We start from the raw sequence: 24,524 nt of genomic DNA, 5'->3' as shown, positions 1-24,524 counted from the left end.
TGACATCTACTGAAGGCGTATGAAGACTCGGCAGCTGTCGACAGACGTGCAGCGTATCCGCTACCTTCCACTGTGAGCCGATTTTGATTTGTTGTTATGCACAATGCCGGATGATAGGTGGCAGCACTGAGGTAGAAATCACGAGCAGCCTTTCTGTGAGTCGTTACGTTTGTGATTGTGTTGTATGTGAGCGTTCGTTTGGGCGCCTTACGTTCCCAGGCTGTCCACGTGACCCAGGCAGGTGGAGAAACAGTAGTTGTAGGCGATGACGATGGAAGGGTAGAGCGACTGGAAGTCGAGCACCACCACCGAGTTGCTGTAAAAGCGAGACTCCGGTTCCATCACCAGCGGGATGGACTGGGGCGCCCTCTGCTGGGCACGCTGCTGTATGCTGGGTGTAACAGGGATGTAGTTCAACGGCTTGGCCACGCGCAGCATCATGGACTCCACACGGTACTGCGGGGGGGGGGGGGGGGGAGCAGAGATGAGACCTTCGTGAACCAGTCATGTCACATGCATACTAATGAATAGGAACTAAAAGTCAGTCTGTCTGTCCATCAGTGTCTCCCCACCAACCAATTCACCAATCCAGCTATCTCTACGGTCTATGAGAGCGACACAACTTTCTTCAGGGATGGATGGACAGACAGACAGACAGACAGACAGACAGACAGACAGACAGACAGACAGACAGACAGACAGACAGGCAGACAGGCAGGCAGGCAGGCAGACAGACAGGCAGGCAGGCAGGCAGACAGGCAAAGTGTAATTGATAACCATAATGAAGGGTTGGGTGTTGGAGAAGGTCAATGGTTTCACAAAGAAAGATGCTTGTGTTGATGATGATTGTAACTCCGGTCAACAGAGGACTCAGAGACCATCTAAATCACTTTGGTTTAACAGCCGACCCTGTTAAACCAAAGCCTGTGCGGTTCAGATGAGAGCCATCTATCTGGGCGGAGTTGCGCCTCTGAGACCAGACTACTTCCTGGTAGACTGTCGGATGAGCAGTCGTTGCTGTGCGACAAATGCAATTTCGGCTAGCCGGCAGAGTTAAGCTAGCATCGCTTAGCAACACAATTGAGTTTCAGGGAATAAAAACGGAATTATTTCAGGTGGAAAAGAGTTGCGCATCTCCCAGCGGCCTGTCCTTTATAGGTCCCGAGGCCGGGGTCCATTCACTTTCCATCGATCCCAGTCAAATTGAAACCGCAATTCACAGATAATGAGAGAGCCGGTGTTTTCACTTATTTCCTGATAGAGCAGGGGAAAAGAAATGTTGAATGGAAGAAACCCCCCAAAAATAACCGACTTCCTGTTTGCTGGTTTCACCCAATTCTCTCAGCGTCCCTCCGGCAGACAACTCAGAAGTGAACCGTTTTATCTCTGCCGGTGGAGGGTATACACAGGTATATGGAGTATACCCGCCTCTTTAGGTCGCGACCTCCTCAACAACCACTGATCTCTGCCCCTTTCCTGATACTTCATTTTGAATTAATGACATTACTAATGGGATGGGTTCATTTTTTTGGGGGGTGGGGGGATATTTCCCCTTTTTCTCCCCAGTTGTACTTGGCCAATCACCCCACTCTTCCGAGCCGTCCCGGTCGCTGCTCCACCCCCTCTGCCGATCCGGGGAGGGCTGCAGACTACCACATGCCTCCTCCCATACATGTGGAGTCGCCAGCCACTTCTTTTCACCTGACAGTGAGGAGTGTCACCAGGGGGACGTAGCGCGTGGGAGGATGATCACGCTGTTCCCCCCAGTACCCGCTCCCCAAACAGGTGCCCCGACCAACCAGAGGAGGCGCTAGTGCAGCGACCAGGACACATACCCACATCCGGCTCCCCCTCTCGCAGACACGGCCAATTGTGTCTGTAGGGACGCCTGACCAAGCCGGAGGTAACACGGGGATTCGAACCGGCGATCTCTGTGTTGGCAGGCAACGGAATAGACCACCATGCTACCCTAATGGCTTCATTTTGAACTTTTACTTTGATGCTCTAAAGTCCAAATGCATACCGATTTCCTCTGTTACATCGTTCTTCAACACGCCAAGACCGGTTCCTAGAAACCTCTGGGTGATGCGCGGCACAAAGCACCGAACGCTTAATTCGGATGAAATGGCGAGGGGAACTGGCCTGGCTGACGGACTCTCGGTTCCGGGTCAGTCGTTACCTGTGATCCACGGGTCAGAACGTGGTAGAACTGGATCCCGAACACTCTGGCCAGCTCGCTGGTTCTGCCCACAATGTCCTGCTGCTGCAGCAGCTGCGTGGTGCCACGGACACGGCTCACGTAGTGGTCCACCATCTTCCACCTGAAGTACACACAACAAAATACGCACATGATACACTGGAGTACTAATGATACTGAAATTGACAGTGTTTGTATCAGAGAGGTTTACAGATAGTGTGTGTGTGTGTGTGTTTGTGTGTTGTGTGTTGTGGAGTGATTTAGAGACACGAGGGAATAACCAGAAACAACTAACTGGACGAGCAGCCAGGGAGCGAAACGAGACATCTACAAATACACAGATCCCCACCGGTAGTGAACAGGAGCCGTGTCGATCGAAATAAATCGATTCTTTCAGAAAAGAGGCGGGAATCTGAAAAATCCTGAGACAGCTGAGTTATTAAGTCAACCATATGTCCTCTGAACTATAATCAGATTCCAACACAGCTCTATCTCCTCTTTTTCCCCCGCGGTCTCCTCCTCTTCCCTGCACCAGTCATTTTGTGGTCTTGGGTGAATGGCACAAACCTGTAGAGGTCGGTGTTGTGGTCAAACCAGTCGGAGAGGGTGCGAGGGCTGTACAGCGGGAAGCGCTGGTGGAGCACGTGGAAGGCCACATTCTCAAAACTGTAGTTGTTCAATGTCACCTGAGGGGGGGGGGGGGGGGGGACATATAAATCAGACACACAACTTTGCTTAACTCAAAATGTCCCTACAGCTAGAATTTACCAGAAGATTTACATGCAAACAAGCGTCCCTTTTTGTAACTTCCTGTCGCTGGCATATTCAAGATAACGGCTCCTCCGGAAAAATCCAAACCCGGAATACTTTTGTTTTTTTTGGGTGGGGATTTCCTCCCCTTTTTTCCCCCCCCAATTGTACCTGTCCTATTACTCCACTCTTCCCAGTCGTCCTGGAGGCTGCTCCGCCCCCTCTGCCAATCCAGGGAGGGCTGCAGACTACCACATGCCCCCTCCCATACACGTGGAGTCGCCAGCCGCTTCTTTTCACCTGACAGTGAGGAGTTTCACCAGGGGGCCATAGCGCGTGAGAAGATCACGCTATTCCCCCCCAGTTCCCCCTCCCCCCAAACAGGCACCCCGACTGACCAGAGGAGGCACTAGTGCAGCGACCAGGACACACACCCACATCCGGCTTCCCATTCGGCCCATTGTGTCTGTAGGGACGCCTGACCAAGCCAGAGGTAACACGGGGATTCGAACTCGTGAGCGCGTCATTAGTAGGCAACGGAATAGACCGCTACGCCACCTGAACGCCCCCGGAATGCTTTTGTGGTCGGCAATTATAATGGTCAGTCTTAGTTAGGATGGACTTCCCCAGGAAAATTGAAGATGAAGACGTGCATCACATCTTATGTCCTCGCTGCAGCGGCCGAGTGAAGAAGAGCAGTACAGGCAGGTGCAGACGAGTCTGATGATCAAATGAGCTTGTTGTGGCTAACAGGCACATGGGCAGACCAAGCCCGAACCAAATCTTTACCAACAGATAAGACACCCCAGTAGCTAAAACTGACGTTTTCTTCCAGTTGGCTTTTGATGCTACAGAGTGGATGAACACCGTTCACAGCCCACCAGCTAACATCACCTCTGCACTGAAATGACCCGCGGGGCAAAACGTGGCATTCAGAGTCTGGTCCCTGCAGGGCCTGCGGCATTGATTTTCGTTGTTGGCTCCACTGACCAGAGAATCACAGGACCTAATAACCCCAGTTGTTTTTTGGATACCCCCCCCTTTTTCTCCCCAAGCTGTCCCGGTCGCTGCTCCACCCCCTCTGCCAATCCGGGGAGGGCTGCAGACTACCACATGCCTCCTCCCATACATGTGGAGTCGCCAGTCGCTTCTTTTCACCTGACAGTGAGGAGTTTCACCAGGGGGACAAAGCGTGTGGGAGGATCACGCTATTCCCCCCAGTTCCCCCTCCCCCCGAACAGGCGCCCCCAACTGACCAGAGGAGGCGCTAGTGCAGCGACCAGGACACATACCCACACCCGGCTTCCCACCGGCAGGCATGGCCAATTGTGCCTGTAGGGATGCCCGACCAAGCCGGAGGTAACACAGGGATTCAAACCGGTGATCCCTGTGTTGCTAGGTAACGGAATAGACCGCCACGCCACCCGGACGCCCCATAACCTCAGTCTTTATCCCTATCTACTCCTCTGCGTTGGGAGTAGGTTGATACTGTAGCTTTTAAGAGCGCCCCCTCCTTCAGTATTCTCCACATTTCTTCCAACAAAGTCAAAGGCTGACGAGCCTGCCCTAGTTCCCGAACCCAAATTAATGCCCGCGTAATTAACGACCAAATCCCTTAACTCCCTTGCCTACTTGATATTCCTATGGAGATGGGTAGATTTCCTTTGTTAAAGTTTAAGTTTCCCAACCTTACAATGTTACGTTATCTCCCTTTTGTTGCTTTAAGCGAGCATCACACCAATTCACAGTCCTTGCGTGTGCACACTTGGTGATCAATAAAATTTGCAGTTACCTCGGACATAAATTAAAAGATGCAATTATCAGTGCCGTGACAGGCCACCAGCCATGATATATCACCAGCAGTACAAAATACATAAATCTCCATTTTCTCTCTGCATACATTTGTGCTTCCTCATCAGACTGCCCCAAAATTCACATGCAGCACAAGTAAAACACACATTTTAATAACTCTTATTTCCACAGAACATCTAAACCGCTGAAGGAACATCAGTAAAGTCACAGTAAAGTCAGGGTAGACGCCATATAACTCATCTGTGGAACTGCAACCAACACTTCAAAATGTGACCCCGGTGTTTCCTGGTCAACAGCCCCGAATTATGGTGGCTCATGTAAGGAGGAGGGACGGGGTACGAGGTCACGTGGGGGGGGGGGGTCACACCTACCTCAGTCTTCATCACCCTCCACAGGTTGAGGGTGATGCGGCCGATGATGTTGATCTCGGTCATGGTGTCAGCACCGTATTCGTCCCTGTCTGCTGTGTAGCGGTTCTCTTTGGAGTCCCCTGAGGACAGCAGGACAGCAACACAACCAGTTACGGACTCCGGTTTCAGTCACACACATGAGTATGCGCACACTTACATGGCGACCCACGGAAATTGTTACTTGCACGAACAGGCGAGGACTTGTTTACCCATACACAAACACTTCAAATTCAAATGTTCCCCCTTGCACAAACACTCATTCAACAAATTAATCACAGTTATGTGCGCCAAGTGCATGTGCACCTCCCGGATGGGGATGAGTCCACCTACAGGTGGCGCCAAACTTGGCGCTCAATGCTCTAAAGACAGTTGAGATGGTTGTGGACCTTAGAAAGTACCCAGCCCCACCCGCCCCCATCACCCTGTGTGGCTCCACAGCCGACACTGTGGAATCCTTCCGCTTCCTGGGCACCACCATCGCCCAGGACCTCCTCACTCACCATCAAGGCACAGCAAGGGTTGTACTTCCTGCGGCAGCTGAAAAAGTTCAACCTGCCAACGCCAATCACGGTGCAATTTTACGCTACCATCACTGAGCCCATCCTCACCCCCTCCCCCACTATCTGGTACGCTGCCGCCACTGCCGAGAACAAGGGCAGACTGCAGCGTATCATTCGCTCTGCTGAGAGGGTGATTGGCTGCAACCGGCTGTCCCTCCATGGCCCGTACCCCTCCAGGCGAGAAGGAAAGATCATGGCCGACCCTCCCCTCCCGGGCCATGGTCTCTTCAAAACACTCCCCTCTGGCAAGAAGTCAAGGTCTATAAAAACCAGAACCTCATGCCACAAGAACAGCTTCTTCCCTACAGCAGTAGGCCTTCCTAACAAGCCCCCAGACACTCGCAGATCCTGACACTGCCGCCCACCCACCCCCACCCCCACCCCCCTTCTATCTTCTCTGCTGTGCTCTCTGTATATATGGACACACCGCATAAAACGTCTTCAAAGTCTAACTAACGTTTTTGCAAACGAAGCTCCTGGCACGCGGTGCCGGGCATCAGGAGCTGCCACATGGGCTCGCACCTGTTGCACCCTACTTTCATTTTTGCTTTATACTATATATTTTATTTATCATACTTTTTAACTTTCATCTCTACTATTTACTGTTAATTTTTCCCTCTTGCACCAACGTAGCAAGACAAACTCAATAAACCTGATTCTGATAAACACGGCAAACATGAGCACGGCGGCACAGTGGTTAGCACGGTCGCCTTCACAGCAAGAAGATGCTGGGTTCAAGCCCGGGCCGGGGTGGCCCAACCTTGCGGGTCGTCCTCTGTGTGGAGTTTGCATGTTCTCCCCGTGTCTGCGTGGGTTTCCTCCGGGGGCTCCGGTTTCCTCCCACAGTCCAAAGACATGTAGGTCAGGAGACTCGGCCATACTAAATTGTCCCTAGGTGTGAATGAGTGTGTGTGTGTGTGTGTGTGTGTGTGTGTGTGTGTGTGTGTGTGTGTGTGTGTGTGTGTGTGTGTGTGTTGGCCCTGTGATGGACTGGTGGCCTGTCCAGGGTGTCTCCCCACCTGCCGCCCAATGACTGCTGGGATAGGCCCCAGCATCCCCCACGACCCCGAGAGCAGGATAAGCGGTTCGGATAATGGACGGCTGGACAACAAACATGAGTGCCGCATGCACATACACGCATAACAAACACACTCCCAAAGATACATGCACACTCAACCAGACCCCAAACACACACAAGTGAGCAAGCGAGTACACACACACACACACACACACACACACACATACAACCAGTCTGTTGTTTTGGACGTAAGCTGCTTCGCAGTGGAACAAAGGGACTTGGGGAGTTTTTGTGCGAAACAACATAGGAGCAGGCACACGCACACACACACACACACACACAAACTTCATTTGATAGGACTTAGCTCTTAACACCCACGCCTCGCACCGCCAGATTCAATAATCCACCAATAATTACTTTTGCAAAATCCGGCGTGTTGAGAAATATGCGGCGGTGTGCTCAACGAGTGCCTGCATCAATTTATGGACGCACCCTAGCGTGTCGCCACCTCTTTAAGGAAGAGAAGAACTTAATATTCTGCCGCCGGCCCACATTTTACCGGGTGAAGGGTCAGAGGGAGGCGTGTTGGGGCACCGTGCGCAAGATGACGAGCTTAGCGAGAGATTCTTTCTCGTGCACGGATTTATTAGATGGAGAGACAGACGGTGAATTGCGGGAAATGGTAATTTGCCGTGACTGCTCTCTTGGCTGAGAGGTTGTTCTGTTTTAGTCTATTTAATTGGTGGGGGGGGGTGGGGGGTAGCGTGGACAGATGGAGGACAGGGTCACTGCTGGTCTTACCTGGCACCCGCGACAGCTGCTGGCACAGGTCCACCCCCAACGCCGATGCCCTCTGAAGGAGGTAACCCCAGGAACGCATCTGCACCTCGTAACCCACCAGGATGTCCGGGTCGAACCTGCCAGGACAAAGCCCCATTAGCATTGTGATGGGGTGGGGGGGGGCAGGGACGTGAACAGTTCTGGTCCATAACCTTACAATCCAAGTCCAATTTGAGAAAAAAACAATTGCACTACATCACAAAAGTGTTTGTGGTTGTAATATGAACATACCCCACACAGAGTTTTAAAATAAAATACACACAAATATATATCTATATATATTGTTTTGAACCATATTGAATATTTGTGACAGTCCTAATACCTGGACTTTTTCTCCCACCAATAAATGATCATTTATCACCTCAGTTTATGATGTAAGCACAGCCGGAAGCCTCTGGAAGGGTCGGGTACTACAGTACTATCAGGTACTACAGTACTATCAGGTACTACAGTACTATCAGGTACTACCATACTACCTACTTCGAACCCCTGTCAGACCTGCTGGACCACACACACCTTCTCATGATGGTCACCAGCTCCTGGAACAGCTGCTTCTCGTCACCTGTGTACGTCACCTGCAGCCCGGAGACGCCCGACCTGACCAGCAGGGGCGCTGTTCTTCGATTACCTGACGAGGACACCGATACAAACACACGCGTTAGGCTGCCTTTATGCTCTCAAACGGGATTTCCAAACACCCATCCAGCCCTCCGTCTATCTATCCGGCGATACATCCACCCATTCCTTTATGATTTACTGCAGCACCAGTTTGACTTTTCCATTAACATGTAAACAGGAAGAACCGTTTGCTAATCTTTGCTAGCAGACTGTGACAGGGGTTTTTATCAGCCTGTGCAAATCAAACCAATCAAGATATGTGTGTCACCTCGACCGTCGCTTTGGGGATCCTTCTCCACCACGATGGCACCGGTGAGCTGGCTGTGGTCCGAGTCCGGGAAGGGAGCGTCAGAGTTGAGGCAGTAGAATAAGGCACATATGGGATCAAACTCCGGGTCGGGCTCCAGGTCACGTCGGGTCCGTGCGTGGAGCTCCATGCTCATCAGCGTCAGGTACTGAACCTGGACAGAGACGATAACAGCACGTTATAAACATTTCAAAGGAAACAAGCAAAAGGCTTTAATGTTGTGCTTTTAAGTGTTTTATAACACTTTCGGCATGTGATTTTTTTTTTTGTAAGCTAGCGGGCCTCTCATGTTTCACTTTTTTTAATGATTGTGACTGATTTTGAGTTTTATTTGGATATACATTAAATAATTATGTATGATTACATGTTTATTTCATATCTATTGTTAAAGCACTTTGTAAAATGTGATTCAAAAAATGTCATCCAAATAAAGTTTATTAGTGTTTCTGCCCACTTTCAATTGTCAGATTAAAAAAAAAACATCTTTTCAGGATGCATTTCCTCACCTTGTGGTCAAAATCCGTCTCCTCTACTCAACCAGTTGCTTAAAAACCTCTCTTCCTCTCTTCTAGACTTTTATTCACTTTTTTTGTTTTTAAAAGAATCCCCCCCCCCCCCCAACTCTCGATTGTACCCAGCCAATTACCCCATTCTTCCGAGCCGTCCCGGTCTCTGCTCCACCCCCTCTGCCGATCCGGGGAGGGCTGCAGACTACCACATGCCCCCTCTGATAAATGTGGAGTCGCCAGCCGCTTCTTTTCACCTGACAGCGAGGAGTTTCGCCAGGGGGGCGTAGCGCGGGGGAGGATCACACTATTGCCCCCAGTTCCCCCTCCCCCCCGAACAGGCGCCCCGACCAACCAGAGGTGGCACTACTGCAGCGAGCAGGACACACAACCACATCCGGTTTCCCACCTGCAGACACAGCCACTTGTGTCTGTAGGGATGCCTGACCAAGCCGGAGGTAACACGGGGATTTGAACCGCCGATCCCCGTGTTGGTAGGTAACGGAATAGACCGCCACGTCACCGGACCCCCCGTTATTCAATTTTTTTACAGTTCTCTACAGTACTTGAGTTTGTTCTCCTTTTCCACTCATCGTAGCCTCACACAGCCAGAATTATCTCCACACTTCGTTTTAGCGTTGTGTCAGCACTGGAGAAATTAATTAAGCTAATTACACTCATCTGACGAGTGACATACAACTCCCATTTGCTGAAGGCCCGCAAAATGTAAGTGTAAATGCATTGCATGAGCTTCCGTAGAGAATGGGTCATTGAGGGGAAAACCTCCTTTTATAATATTGTAATTATGACAAAATTCACTTCATATATATATATATACACACATCTGCTTCACACTGGTTCTAACCGCAAGTGCATCTTGGGAAATAAAGGTCTGAATTAAGACACCTCACCCGACTTAATGTAGACATCACTTTTACGATCATCTGACATGGTGCAAAAAAATTCTATTCCACTTTCAAAGCAGGTTGAATCAGTTCATCTGGATACAAAGTTAATCTGTCGATAAACATTGTATCCAGATGAACTGATTCAACCTGCTTTGATTCTCTTACCTGGATTACTGAGCATGCATCAAGACATCTATTCCACTTTGCTTGTTTGTTTGTTTTTTTTTGTCAAATTTTAAACATATATATATATATATATATATATATATGTTACGTTATAATAACATCAAAAAACATAACAAAGTGACTCATACCCGACTAATCCCGCCAGCAAGTGATGATTGTGAGTAGTTTTTAGAGCCAGGTGCCCCTGGCAGAGCAACATGAGCAAAGTCACCAGCTCTGCTGGCACAACTTGATCATGCTTACATTTGGTAGGTTGTGCGCTTACTCTGAAGATTATAATGCGAGTAAAATTAAGGTGCTCCTCGTACTATTACACTTACACTCAGACTAAGGACTAAGTCCAGCTGTATTCATGCATTACAAACACAATCTTCTGTGTTCATGCAAATATGTTGGGTGAGAGAGCAGCCATGTTTCCATTAAATCTTTATGAAAATTTAAAGCTAACTCGTTTGACAAGTGAGAAAGATTCAAATGCTTACCAGGCATGTTTCCACTGGCTGGTTTCAAACTACATAACAATCTCCCTGTGTGCAGGATTATGTCGATAAAAACAATAAAAAGAATATTTACAATTGGAGAAATAACTAGAAATCCAATTCCATTGCTCTTTATTCCCAGGTCAACTTTTTCCATTTTGTAGTAGTGTAACTTGTTTTCTGGGATATTTAGTTCCTTTACCCCCGCAATCTTTTTTCATTTCTGTTCAGCTTTTTAATGCAACACTTGCAGTTTTGTAAAACTCTGTAGTCCAAGAATTGGATAAAAAGAGCTTGATGAAAATGCTGCTAATGTGAAATATTGTTTATGTGTTTACATGTGTAAAAAAAAAAAATCAAGGCTGTGTGTGTGTGTGTGTGTGTGTGTGTGTCTCACCTCATGCAGAGCTTTGGCCTCCTGCAGATTCTGCATGCTGACTTTGAATCCGTATGAATTACTGATACTGGGGCCCTCGATCCCAGAGTTGTCCTTCTTTGGCACATTCAGAGCAGCGAACTGGTTCTGTGGAAAGTCAAGAGCACATCAACAACGGTCAGGTGACAACAAAAGCAGATCGAATGCACATTAAAAACCACTAAGAAGACTCGTAAACTGAATTCCAAGCCGTTTCTCTACACAGATGAGGCACTGAGTTGAGGTAGGGTCTTGAGCTGAAGGAATAGCCCCCCTCCCCCCCATTCTGACCCATCCTAGTCCCGATACACAAACCCAATGCTACAATATCAAACAATGTCTTTGATTAGACTTGAATGTAGGGCTATTTTTTGGGGGGGGGGATCCCCCCCCCTTTTTTCTCCCAATTGTATCCAGCCAATTACCCCACTCTTCCAAGCCGCCCCGGTCGCTGCTCCACCCCCTCTGCCGATCCGGGGGGGGGGGGGGCTGCAGACTCCGCCAATACATGTGGAGTCGTCAGCGGCTTCTTTTCACCTGACAGTGAGGAGTCTCGCCAGGGGGAGGTAGCGCATGGGAGGATCACACTATTTCCCCCAGTTCCCCCTCCCCCTTGAACAGGCGCCCCGACTAATCAGAGGAGGCGCTAGTGCAGCAACCAGGACACATACCCACATCCGGCTTCCCACCCACAGATGCGGTCAATTGTGTCTGTAGGGACACCCAACCAAGCCGGAGGTAACACAGGGATTCGAACCAGCGATCCTCGTATTGGTAGGCAACGGAATAGACCGCCACGCCAACCAGATGCCCCGAGTGTAGGGCTATTTGATGTGGGGACTAAAGAGGCAACACTTATACACTGACCTTCATCTGTGTTGACAGTAATACTCTTCTCAGGGGCTCTGCTTGGCTCCTCCTCCTCTGTTGAAGTCTCTGGGACAAGGGCTCCTCTGGAACAGAAAATAGGATGATGGGAACGGACGTGGAGCCGTAGAGGATAGGAGCAGCTGTGAAGGTTAATAACACTATTGCACATGGAGGATTTGCTTACATTAAAAACCATTCAGGAGAATTATTTGATTGAAAGAAATTCAAAACCCAGCACACTTGATTAGTCAATTATACAGCCTTTGTTAACAGTGGCCATAAAAATGGGACACTTTGAAGGAAGAGGTTTTTTTTCAATACATAAAAGAGAGAAGATTCAGTTAAGATGTGTGCTGTCATTAATTTAAATCACCCTTTGTCCTTTGTTAAAAGGGCAGAACATAAGCCATGGCTGTCAACGGCCAGTACAGAAGACACAAAATGGCCTTTCTTACCTTCAGTCATGGGAGTACTGAACATTGGCTCCAGGTCTCCCCCACTCCCTTTCTGCCTCCTAAGGAAGGGGGTGCTGTGGAGAAGGTGAGGACTGATCCTGCCCTCTTCCCAGTCACTGCTGGGTAAAGGCGAGGGAGTGTGAAGCAGTCTCTCCCCTGTCCTCTCTGGGGAGGTGAGGAGTCTTGGTGAGGGCATCTCTGGAGACCCCACCCCACCACTTTGCACCGCTACCCCGTCTGGTCCTGACAGGCTGTACTTGGAAGAAGCCTGCCATGGAGGGAGATCTGGGGAGTCTGGAGAGCTGGTTTCACCTTCACCCACCTTCTCCCCTTCTTCCTTGGGGGTCAAGACACCTACAGCCAACACGGGACTCACCACCACGGGGCTGCCCCGAGAGCTGGCGTTGTCAGGAGCAGGCATTTTTAAAGACAGCAAGTGTTTCCTGCCTCTACGAGTGGATGCTGTTTCCCGCTGTTTGTCCTCTGCCCCTGGGCTGCTGATGGCAGCTGAAGAGTCGGGCCTCTCTGAGAGCATGTCCACAACCAGCCCATCCCTTTCCTTTATGTTTCCCACCTCTCTCCTTCCTCTCTGCAGATGCTCGTACTGTTTCCTGGCTTCCAGCCACAGCTGCACACGCTCCCGGCTTGGGGGGTTCCTGCAGGGCAGCAGGACCACCTTCTGGTCCCCTTTGGACAAGGACGGGCCCAGCTCCGCATGCTCCTCACTTGCGGCCGATGTCTTGTCTCCCTGGGGGCGGGTGGTGGTGGTGGAGGAGAAGGGAGCAGAGGTGGAAGGGTTGGTCATGGCAGAGAAGGCGGTCTTCCAGAAATGGAGCCCCTCCAGGCAGAGGTCCCCATTAAACTCAGCCAGCTCCTTCACCAGCCTGGTGCCCACTGTCAGCTTACGGCCACCAACCTCCCTGGGGGGATGGAATGGGGAAGGAGTGGGGGGGGATGTGTGATTAATGACTTATTACAATTTACACACGGCTCTAATATATCAAAACCCTAGAAGAGTAGAACTTATTTTCATAAAATAAGAATCTCTGGGATATTCTATCAAATAAATTTACTTCAAGCATAAACTACATTATATTACATAACCTAACTGCATTTTATCAGTATACATGTCTATTTATAGAGGATACTGTATTGATATTTTACTGCTGTAATAGATCAAAAACTTAGAAGCACCGAATTATTCAAATACACTACAGATTATGGAATATTCTATCAAATAATACGTCATCTATACAATAAAACATATATATTAGAATACAGTTATTTATAGAGGATGCTTTTCAAATATTTTCTCATTGTAATAAATCAGTTTACAATTTGTTATTTAAATGTAGTAATGAACTCTGGGATATTCTAGATTTGATGAATAAATTACAACTATGTATCATCCAGAAGGTACATCTCCTGCAGAAAATGTGTGTGTCTGCTTAATAGCAGAGGCAAAATGGTTGCTTGGGCATCACAAGATGACTTTAACTCCATTACAATCACAATATAGCCCATAATAACCAGGATATAGGCCATTATTACCAGCCAGTGATTAAATGATCCTCTTGGAAGACTTAAAATTGTTTTGTCTTTCAATGGCAAGAAAAAAAAAAAAGTTAAATTTTCAAAAAGGTGTTCTGAATTTCAAGAAGTTGACTCAATCTGCTGATCCCCTAAAGTAGCTTCGTGTTTTAAAGTTTGAATGGCGTTTACATAGCACTAATAAGTCCAAATTTTTTTGTGGGGAATGAGGAAACTTTATATCTATGTAAAGTAAGCAGCACATAGATGCTAATTTTTCATATGCAGAAGTAGTTATTGCAACAAAAGTAACTTGAAAGCTCAATTCCAACACAAATGTGTGCTCATAGCTGTGTAAGTGTTGATAAGGTGGTTACAGTGGTTTAAAGTAGTATTATGAATTGAGATGTGACCTCACCTGCCCTCTCCAACTCAGGAGATTCTTAACGTTCAACAATTAATTTCAAACGAGAAACTTTTTCACAAAAAAATATATCAAATAGTAAACATAATTTCAAAGAGCTGAATACATTCGCACATCTCCATAAACAGCTGAATGTTTTAAAGTTTGAATGGAGTAGAATAAATTTTTAAAGAAATCAAAAACAAAGGGAAAAATAGGGTCAACTTCATGAATGCGTGAGTTTTTAGCTTTTAAGCTAGCTCACTAATTGCTGCTGGACTAAGACAAGAGAAACGTGATGATGTGTGGTGCTGCTGTGCATGGTCTCACATGGGTTTCCCTGGGGCGTCGGAGGGGTCGCTGCAGAAGGGCTCTTGGAAGGTGGCCTCTGACATCTCCAAGTCCTGAAGGGTGCTGAGGATCTCCTCCCGGCTTGGAGGGGACATGAGCGGCTTGAGGATGTGGGCTCCCCCTCCCACCCCTCGGAGAAGCTGGCTGGCTCTCACCTGGGACAGTGAGCTGATGGAGCGAGGAGAACTGCTGGGTGTGGTGGACGTCAGGGCATCGATCCCCTCCAGGAGGTCCCCTGTTGGGGAGCTCTCATTCTCCACATAGGAAATGGAGCTTAAACGCATTGGCTCAATGGAGTCAAAGGCTGAAAAGAGCAGCTCTTTCCGCTCACAGTGAAAGTCTTGAAAGGGGCTGAGGCTGTGGGCTTTACCTAAAGAGGAACCCCATTCCCTTCCCCTGAGGATTTTCTCAGTGTCTAAGAAAGTGAGGTGACTGGATAACGACTCTCCGTTCTCTGGCCTATCAAAGAGGTCTGGACTGAGAGGCCTAGTTTTGTGCCAATCAGAACGCCTTTGAAGCTCCTCTCCTTGCGCAGATAGTCTCCTCTCAAAACCCAGCGGCAAGGCAGGGACCGCCTCCTGACTGACATCACTCAGAAACTTGAGTGGCAAATTTTTATCAGTCAGAACAAACTGACTGCCTGCATACGGGCTGGAGAACTCGGTCTGATCAATGGCATTAATGTCAAAATTGTAGTTGTGTGGAAGTTCCGGGGACAAGCTGTCCTCTATGAAGTAGCAACTGTCTAGTCCTGGGTCTGACAGAAAGATGGGGCTATCATCGACTACGAAGGCCTCCTGCTTAACTGGCAGCTCTGGCTGAGAGCTGCTTCCTTTGACTTTCTTATTTCTTGGTTTCTTCTCCTTTGGAGCAGTAGATCTTTGGGCCCGAGGTTTTCGAGGGTTGGAAGCAGGGGCTCTCCTGGATTTAGCAGGCTTGGAATTGGGATCTAGTGTCGCTGGCAGTTCAAGTGTGGTGTTTGTGGAGCTCTCTGTGCCAACGGCTTGTAGAGGAAGGGCCTTTCCTTGCTGCTGCTTCTTCTGCAAGAGCTTTTTCAGGACAGCTAAGCCAGAGGGGGTCTCCGACAGTGTGGGGATTTCCCCATTCCTTGGGCCTGAGTGTGGGAAGGCTCCTACTTTATTGTCTGGCAAGGATCCAGGTAATGGTTTCACCTGAGCATCCATGCACTTCACAGTTACAGCCTCCGCCTTGACTATGGTGGTCTGGCTACAATCAGTCTGCAACTTATCTGACTGTGAGAAGCTTTGGTTGACCTCCATGATGGAAGTCTCACAGTCCTCGACCTTTGGTTCTATAAACTGGACAAATGAAAGAGAGTCTGATACAGATATCAACTCAGAGCTGTCCTGGCTGGGTCTAGCTATGCATGCTTGCTGCTGAAAGGGAGGAACCTCTTGAGAGGTGTTATTTGAATGAGTCAGTTCCTTCTCAGGGAAAATAAGCTCTGAGCTGTGACAGTCTTTACTTCCTGAACAGCAATTGGGTTCTGGAACCTTGACCTTTTTACGTGACCTCCTAGTCCTTGAGGTGGTGGTTGAGCTGCCTGCGCCCGCTTCTGCTTTTCCCGTCTCTTTCTTTCTCCTCCTAGGGGCAGTGCCACAGCTCCGCCTTGTATTCTCCTTTTTGGCTTCATCTTCTTCAGGAAGTTTGCTAGCAGCCTTGTTTACTCTGCTCTTAGTGTTTATGGATTTCTTAGGTTTGGCAGTTCGACCTTTACTGCGTGATCCTTTGGCTGAAGATGCTACAGGGGGGGGATCATGGAGGACAGAACTGAGACATGGGTCTCTGAGTGGGTTAATCAGCTGGTCTGAGGACCCGGTGTCCATAAGGGGGTCACTGGGGGACCAACAGCGAGGAGGGGTGGAATCTGTAGGGCTAGGGCACCTCTCAGAGAGGTAGCCAAGCTCTACCATGACATCCTTGTATTCCAAGTCATGGTCATCCGCTAGCTCACAGTAACAAGGTCGAGGTGGGGGCAGGGAGGGCAAATTCAGGCCTCTCTGGCAGCTTTTAGTCCTTTTTACCCTTTCACCCTGTCTAACGCGAGGTTTGGAGGAGGTGTTGACCACTTTCTTGGTTGCAGAGTTAACCTTTGTCTTTCGTTTTGGGTGTTTCTTAGCCTTTGGCTCAGTGATGGGAAACTTGATGGCAGAAGACTCCGGAACCTTTGGCCAATAATCTTTAAGAGGGGCTAGTTTGTTGTACTTCTCCAGCTTACCTGGTGTTAGCACCACTGACTGCTCCTCTACATTCACTTTGGCCATCTTCACCAGCATGTTTTTCTGCCCTTTAAACCTGTTGATGATGATGTACTTGATAATAATGGGGGGATCCTTCTTGCGCCGTTTCTGGCACTTTACTTCCTGTCCACTGGGGATGTGGCTATCCTTAAGTGGGTTTTTGATAGAGAGGGGGTTTTTAAACCGGGAGGCACCTGAGTATTCTCCATCCTCGCTATCATAGCTCATCTTGCGTTTTGCTCTCAGAGTGTATTTGCTACCAGGCAGCCCTGAGGTCTTAGTGCAGGTGACTTTAGAGGAAAGTTCAGGCAGTGGGTCTAGCCTGTCCTCCACTGTGGCTTTAGCTGATTCACAACTACTGGAAATAGTTGGGGGCTCAGGGGCAGGGGGCTCTGGAAGTGGTTCTGGCTGTTCAGTTACTTGCTTTTCTTGATTAACTGGCTCCTCCTTTATGACTGGCTCTACCTGCATGACAAGTTTATCTTTCACCTGCAAGTTGTCACTGATTAGCTTGTCTTCTGTGACAGATGTTTCCATATCCATACTTGAGGGACAAACAGGTTTGATGGAGGTGAAGCCAGTACTGACCTGGCTGATGGAGGCAAGGCTATCATCTGCAGTTACCTTATTCTTCTGTGCTGTTGCCCCAGGCCTCCTCTTGCTTAGTTTCAATCTGGACCTCCGCGACTGGGCCTGTTCCAGCTTGCTGCAGGGATCATGCAGTTTGTTGCCTCCGCCCTTTTTCCTGCTGAGACAATTGGACAGAATGACACTGGGGAAGAACTTGTAGTGTGCCTCCTGTTGGGCAACAATGGTTCTTTCCGTCTTATTCTCCTGGTAGTCCTCGTACCTGATCTTGAGCTCGCCGATGTCGCCCTCCTCGCTGTCCTGGCCTATCTCTTCCTCCCGAGGGGCCAGGAACTCGTTCTCCTCCATGGGAGAGGCAGCTGATGGAATGTTCCTTAAGACAGGACTTTTGCGCTCTTTCTGGTTCAGCTCCAGCTCAGACTTGGTAGAACAGTTTCTCAGCTCTGAGTAGCACAGAGAGAAGGTCCGGTGATTCTGGAGGATGGACAGACAGTTCTTCTCTACATTCTTTATACTGCCATACTTCTTCCTGCTCTGTGTGATCTTTCTGTTGCCAAAAGGAAAGCCGTCTAGATCCGTCTCATCCAGCGGCATTGTCGTCTTCTTCTCATAGGTGTAAAGGGGGCAGACGTCCTCCTTGTTTGCACAGATCTGAGAGACCTCGGTGTGATTGGCAATCTTGCAAGGGATAGGGTGCTTGACTGGTGGGATATAAGGGATCTCTTTATTCACCTTGAACCCCGTTGAACATTCACTGCTGCCGTCCTGGTTGCTCTTGGAGAGGAAGTGTTTGTCAGCTGGTTTCTCTGAATCCAGCGCGCGTGCCTGCCTGTGCTCAGGGTGCTTGCATTCAAGTAGGACCTTGGCTGAGGAGGGGGTCTCAAGGTGGACCATCTCCCCGCGGAAGGGGTTCCTCTTGGCCAAGATCTTATCTGTGACCGTGAGAGACGAGTGAGTCCTGGAGCCGCTGTCTGTTAACGATGAATCTGGGGGGGGGGGGGGGGGGCAGAAGAGAAAAAAGATGGGTTATTAACTACACCAGGGATCAAACAAAGGTACATCTAGCAGATGCACTTGTCTTTTTTCAAAATAAAATATGGTATCTGATTTTAAAAATTGTGCTGTTGCGACTGAGGCTAGCAGAGGGTAAAGTAGATTTGAGTTGGGGAGGGCTGTGTATAACAGCTCTCTGTGGGTCTGGAACCCTTAAATATGTACGGTACCACTGTTATCAAACCCCTAGTCTGATCTCGGGAAGCTATGGATCTTTAGGACACAGAAACAAAATTCAGAGAAGAAAAACTGACATTTATGGGTTATCTCATCACATCTCGAGGCACAACTCACCGCTGCTCTCGTCCGCGGCCCCATCAAGCTGGGGGATGGACAGGTTGGCGAACAGCACACTGTTCCCACTCCATTCCATCTCCTCATCAGAGGATTCCTGTGGCTCATCACTGAAGCTGTCCTCTGCCTCTTTCACACCTGGCCTGGAAAGGCGGAGATGACGGTAACACTGATTAGATAACACATGGCTCAAGGCGGACAACTGACATTTCACTGCTTGGTGCCTTTGTTTACCTCTGTCTGAACTAAGACACAGGTACACAAACCAAAGGCTTTGAGGGAAATGTACAATGTACTTCTGTGGGTCAAGAATACAAATCAGATTCATCATTTTGTTAGATTTACATATTTTGTTTGTTATGAAGTGCAATGTATAGGCACTTTTGTTTTTCTTTTTATCTCACCAGTACAAGTAAGTAATTTGTTTCTCTTTTTTGTAAATTCCATTTATTCACTGTGTTCTTACCAGTTTGCTTCTCTTTTTTATCAGTGTATATAAACATTGTTCTGCATCCGTTATCTTTTGGTCATGCCTCTATATTGAGCTCACGGAAAGCAAGAAATTGAAAAAGAAAACATACTGGACCAAGGGCAATCAAACTGATAATATCAGCCTTTTAATCAAAGATGTTTTGAGGGAGCCAATATCTAGCAAATCCATTTGGTATACAAGAGATAAAGACTTGGTTGCAGGGAAAAAAAGGACCCTTTAATAAGAATTTTCAAACGAGGTGAAACAACATGCCTTCTTGTTGTAGAGTTTTCTGGAGGGTCGCTGTCCCATCTCTGTGACATCACTATGCTGAGCTCCGCCTCTTCCTTGTCCAGCTCTGGCCCCGCCTCCTCCTCATCACTGTTGTAGTGAAAGTTCCCAGAGCCGGGAAGAGGCTGTGACTGGGAATTCTGCCTCATGGGAGCTGCTCTGAAACCATCATCCTCAAGGCTTGCGAGCAAATTCACCATTGTGTGGTCTTGGCTGCCATCTGTACAACGGGCAAACATTTTTTGTTAGATATTAATCTAAAATAATGAAAACATATCGATACGATGTGCTAGAAGCAACAAAAAAAAAACCCTAACCCTAGGAAAAAAACTACACTGACTTACAAGGAACACACATCATTAACGACTATCAACAGCATCCATCTAAATCCTTTCCGTCATGGCCATTTCCTACGCACACTAGAAAGCTCTCACACTAAGACTTAAAGGACAAAAAAAGACAATTCTGAGTGTGACCTGGAGGGAATAAAGACGTTTTCTGTTTAGCTGCTGTTGTACAGTACACGTATTTAGCTGCTGTTGTACAGTAAACTTATTTAGCTGCTGTTGACCCAGTAACAGAGTAAGGGTCAAACCCATTGCCCCACACCACCCTAACCTAACCTGGGCCTCTTTACTGCCCCTAACCCTGCCCATCAGCAAGCACACACCCAATTTACAAACTAACATGCACTAGATCACTTCTCTAGTTTTATTCACCCTTTATACACACACATGCAAGTTAATGAGCATCTTTTTATCCTTCACTTTTTAAAAATTATTTTCAGGCATTTTAGCCTTTAGAAGACAGGGCAATGCTCTGCGCTATAACGACATGTGTACGAAATCCATCCATCCATCCATTATCCAAACTGCTTATCCTGCTCTCAGGGTCGCAGGGATGCTGGAGCCTATCCCAGTAGTCATTGGGCGGCAGGTGAGGCGACACCCTGGACAGGCCGCCAGCCCATCAAAGGGCCCGCCCACACACACACACACACACACACACCTAGGGACAATTTAGTAAGGCCGATTCACCTGACCTACATATCTTTGGACTGTGGGAGGAAACCGGAGCACCCGCAGGAAACCCACGCAGACACGGGGAGGACATGCAAACGCCACACAGAGGACGACCCAGCACGACCCCCAAAGTTGGACTACCCCGGGGCTCGAACCCAGGACCTTCTTGCTGTGAGGTAACCATGCTAACTACTGCGCCTGTGTGTGTGAAACGTCCTTTATAAATAAAGTTTGACTGTCTGATTGACTGACGGCGTATGTTTGTCAACAGGTTGCAGCTTTGTCGCTACCTAATAGAGGCGAGTGGCTGGATCTTTGGGAGAGAGGGAGGAAGGAGTGACTGCTCTCAAGGAGACTCAAGATGGCCTCTTCATCGACGACCGCCTCCTCCAGAACTTTCCCGCTGCTCCTCACGAAGTCTGAGTGAGAGCCATTGAGAAGGAACCAAAGAGGGAAAAAAGGAGAGAAAGAGTGAGTTTTAGCCTCAAACACACGCAGACTGAGGGAAAGAAAAACAGATCTCGGTGGACACTTTCATTTAAAGCACTTCAGAGAACTGTGAGGGCAATGCAGACACACACACACACACACAGTGTTGCAGATCTGTTACTCTGAGAGAACTGCCATCACAAATACAGGGTATACACGACACAGACACACACACAGTGGGTGCAAGAACACATAGACACATAGTAGGGTGGTTCAGTGTGAGGCAGGTCTGTGCGTGTTTGTGTGTGTGTGTGTCACTGCTGTCCCTGGCAATTATGAGGCTCCTCTGAGGGACTTGGCAGGCAAAACCCAGAAATGTAGGCAGGCTAGTGCGGACCGTGCAGAGTCACCATTTCAAAGCCCAACTCATTCGTAGCGAAAGGCAGAAGAACGACCGCCGTCAGTTTCACCGGTCGCCTCCGTCCCGCCAGGAAACCTGGTCCGACTCGCCGAGCCGTATGTGGAAATGGTCAGTGAGTGCTCTTCCGAGACAGTTTCACCTTTCACGGATGTGAGGGCAGCACATGTTCTGGGACAAAATAAATCTCCATCTGCCTTCTTAGGTTTCCCTCCATTTCATCTCCAGCACGTAGTCTCCAGTAGTCTCAGAAGTCCCCCCTAACACCCGGAGTCCCTGACCTTTGCACCCTTGATTGTTTCTCTTATGTAAATGTGGACATCAGATGGTTGTTTAACAGCAGCCTAGTCAATTTGCATGTAGAGGGGATTTCTTTTAAAATTTCTGCGATGCTCAAAGGAGACAAATGAACATTGTAGAGTAGATAAAAAATAAAGAGTGTCTTGTGGTATCTAAGAATACCAAAGAATTCATGAATATAAATACAAATATCCAATTTCGCAAGTAAATAAGGAATCATAGGTATTTTTCTATAGAGAGGAAAACAGAACAAGAACTAACAGTGTCAAACAGTATTCACATACGCAGAACAAAATGCATGAACACTATATCGTAGAGATGTGCTATATGTGGACTGAAACTAACTTGTGCAATTCAAGATCAAGTTATACTGTTGAGGATATTGTAAGCGTCTCCGTGTAAAGGATGCACGTAAAGCAAGAAGTCACCTGGTTGTGAGTCTCTGTGCACCTCCACCTGGTTGGCGGCCGTACACAGAAGCTCCCCCGGCGTGGGGATGTCGGGGTGAAGCGACAGATCGCCCGGGGAAATCTCTTGTTCCTCTCCGTCGCCCAGAGCAGAACTGGACTGGGTCCTGTTCAAAGGAAGACAGACAGATGGTTAGACTGGTTCAGGACGACGGGCTGTTGAGGAAGTCGCGGCGGCTTGTTTGAAAGTTAAGAATTACTCATTTAAGTTTGGGCAGGAACAAAGTGTCTCGACAATTGTAAGGAATTAGAGACAGTTTAAATAAAAAACGGTTTTATTTCTCCCCAATTATCGGGCCAATTACCCCACTATTCCGAACCATCCAAGTCACTGCTCCACCCCCTCTGCCGAGCCGAGGAGGGCTGCAGACTACCACATGCCTCCTCCGATACACGTGGAGCCGCCAGCCGCTTCTTCTCACCTGACAGTGAGGAGTTTCACCGGGGGGATGAGGTGCGTGGGAGGACCCCGCTATTCCCCCCAGGTCCAACCGACCAGAGGAGGCCCTAATGCAGCAACCAGGACACATACCCACCAACATCCAGCTTCCCATCCGCAGACACGGCCAATTGTGTCTGTAGGGACACCCGACCAAGCCGGAAGTAACACGGGGATTCGAACCAGTGATTCCTGTGCTGGTAGGAACGGAACAGACCGCTACGCTACCCGGACGATACATAATTTTTAATAATGTGGTCCTAAGTGATCAATACCAACATTGCTACAAGAATTGAAAATGCACTGACAAAGGCAAAGACCCACACATAACCTGTGTCTCAACGCCCGTGTCTCACAGCGAAAGATTACCTTGACCTTGAAATGAAGCAGCCTGTGGGGGTAACTGCATATTCGCTTGGACTCAAGTTTACAACCGAAATTTTCAAATGACACTTTATTCCCTAGCAGAGTGTTTTCAGCAGGAAAGCATCAAATAGTGCCGGCAGAAAAAGAAAGCAACACAACAGCTGATTTAATTTGTGCAGGAATTGCCTTATAAAATTAATAATAATTTAAAAAAAACCCCGGCTCGTAATGCCGTTATTGTGACATGACCCGTGTTAAATAGGATGACACAGCAGCAGGCACGGACAGGCCATCAAGAAGTTTGGGATTTTCCTGGTGGGCCAGTCTTGTGGAGGAGTACCTAGCTGCAGCCTGCAGAACGGGGTGGGGTTACGCGTCACCCTTGCAAACCATCGGTCGCTGTGCCACTGTATTGTTTATGAGGGTGGGGATACCTGCACTCTGCTGAGACTGAAGCGGTCACGTAGATGAGCGATGAAACGTCTCTCTCCCAAAAAAAGTTGCGTCCAGATGAACTGATTCACCTTTCTGGGACAAAGGATGTTTTTTTTTTTTTTTTTTTTTGGACTATTCAACCGCAGGGAAGGTCTTGTGAGGGCCGGTCTTATATACCGATCAACCAAAACATTGAAACCACTGACAGGTAAGTGAATAACATTGATTTTCTCATTACAATGGCACCTGTGAAGGGGAAATATCAGGCAGCCAGTGAACAGTCAGTTCTTGAAGTTGATGTATTGGAAGCGGGAAAAATGGGCAAGCGTAAGCATCTGAGCAACTTTGACAAGGGCCAATTTGTGATGGCTACACGACTGGGTCAAAGCATCTTCAAAACAGCAGGTCTTGTGGGGTGTTCCTGCAATGCAGTGGTCACTAACCTACCAAAAGTAGTCCAAGGAGGGACAACCGGTGAACTGGCGACAGGGTCATCGACGCCCAAGGCTCTTTGATGCGCATGGGGGAGCGAAGGCTAGCCTGTCTGGTCCGATCCCATAGAAGAGCTACTGGAGCTCAAATTGCTGAAAAAGTTAATGCTGGCTATGACAGACAGGTGTCAGAATACACAGTGCATCACAGCTTGGTGTATATGGGGCTGTGTAGCAGCAAACCAGTCAGAGTGCCCATGATGACCTCCACCACAGCAATCGAAGAAGGTGGCCTGGCCCGATGAATCATGTTTTCTTTTATATCATGTGCACAATTTACCTGAGATGGCACCAGGAGGCACTATGGGAAGAAGGCAAACCGGTGGAGGCAGTGTGATGCTCTGGGCAATGTTCTGCTGGGAAACCTCGTGTCCTGGTATTCATGTGGATGTTACTTTGACACATACCACCTATCTAAACATTGTGGCAGACCAGACACACACCTTCATGACAACGGTATTCCCTGATGGCAGTGGCCTCTTTCAGCAGGATAATGCGCCCTGCCACACTGCAAAAACTGTTCAGGAATGGTTTGAGGAACATGACAAAGAGTTCAGGGTGTTGCCTTGGCCTCCAAATCCCC

The 24,524-nt window shown here is 48.4% G+C and overlaps 1 protein-coding gene across 2 annotated transcripts in view; it reads right to left on the bottom strand.

The window, feature by feature from the left end:
- The window catches only part of rev3l (REV3 like, DNA directed polymerase zeta catalytic subunit), a 128,322-nt gene that overhangs the window by 15,633 nt on the left and 88,165 nt on the right, over positions 1 to 24,524 (bottom strand). Inside the window, exons 9-23 of one of the 2 annotated variants that reach the window (XM_056295175.1) lie at positions 22,172 to 22,317; positions 20,887 to 21,015; positions 19,557 to 19,794; positions 18,812 to 18,954; positions 14,595 to 18,450; positions 12,332 to 13,251; positions 11,874 to 12,016; positions 10,989 to 11,114; positions 8,474 to 8,666; positions 8,104 to 8,215; positions 7,549 to 7,664; positions 5,131 to 5,249; positions 2,765 to 2,883; positions 2,180 to 2,321; positions 212 to 456 (exon numbers count right to left, since the gene is read on the bottom strand). In XM_056295175.1, coding sequence (XP_056151150.1) covers positions 212 to 456; positions 2,180 to 2,321; positions 2,765 to 2,883; positions 5,131 to 5,249; positions 7,549 to 7,664; positions 8,104 to 8,215; positions 8,474 to 8,666; positions 10,989 to 11,114; positions 11,874 to 12,016; positions 12,332 to 13,251; positions 14,595 to 18,450; positions 18,812 to 18,954; positions 19,557 to 19,794; positions 20,887 to 21,015; positions 22,172 to 22,317 — 6,747 coding nt within the window. The remainder of the gene's footprint in view (positions 1 to 211; positions 457 to 2,179; positions 2,322 to 2,764; positions 2,884 to 5,130; positions 5,250 to 7,548; positions 7,665 to 8,103; positions 8,216 to 8,473; positions 8,667 to 10,988; positions 11,115 to 11,873; positions 12,017 to 12,331; positions 13,252 to 14,594; positions 18,451 to 18,811; positions 18,955 to 19,556; positions 19,795 to 20,886; positions 21,016 to 22,171; positions 22,318 to 24,524) is intronic. The other variant, XM_056295176.1, reaches the window with a different exon arrangement.

This window comes from Lampris incognitus, chromosome 15 (genome assembly GCF_029633865.1).
Source record: "Lampris incognitus isolate fLamInc1 chromosome 15, fLamInc1.hap2, whole genome shotgun sequence".
Taxonomy (NCBI): domain Eukaryota; kingdom Metazoa; phylum Chordata; class Actinopteri; order Lampriformes; family Lampridae; genus Lampris; species Lampris incognitus.
Note: the sequence above shows the minus strand (reverse complement) of the source record. Positions and strands in the feature narration are given on the sequence as shown.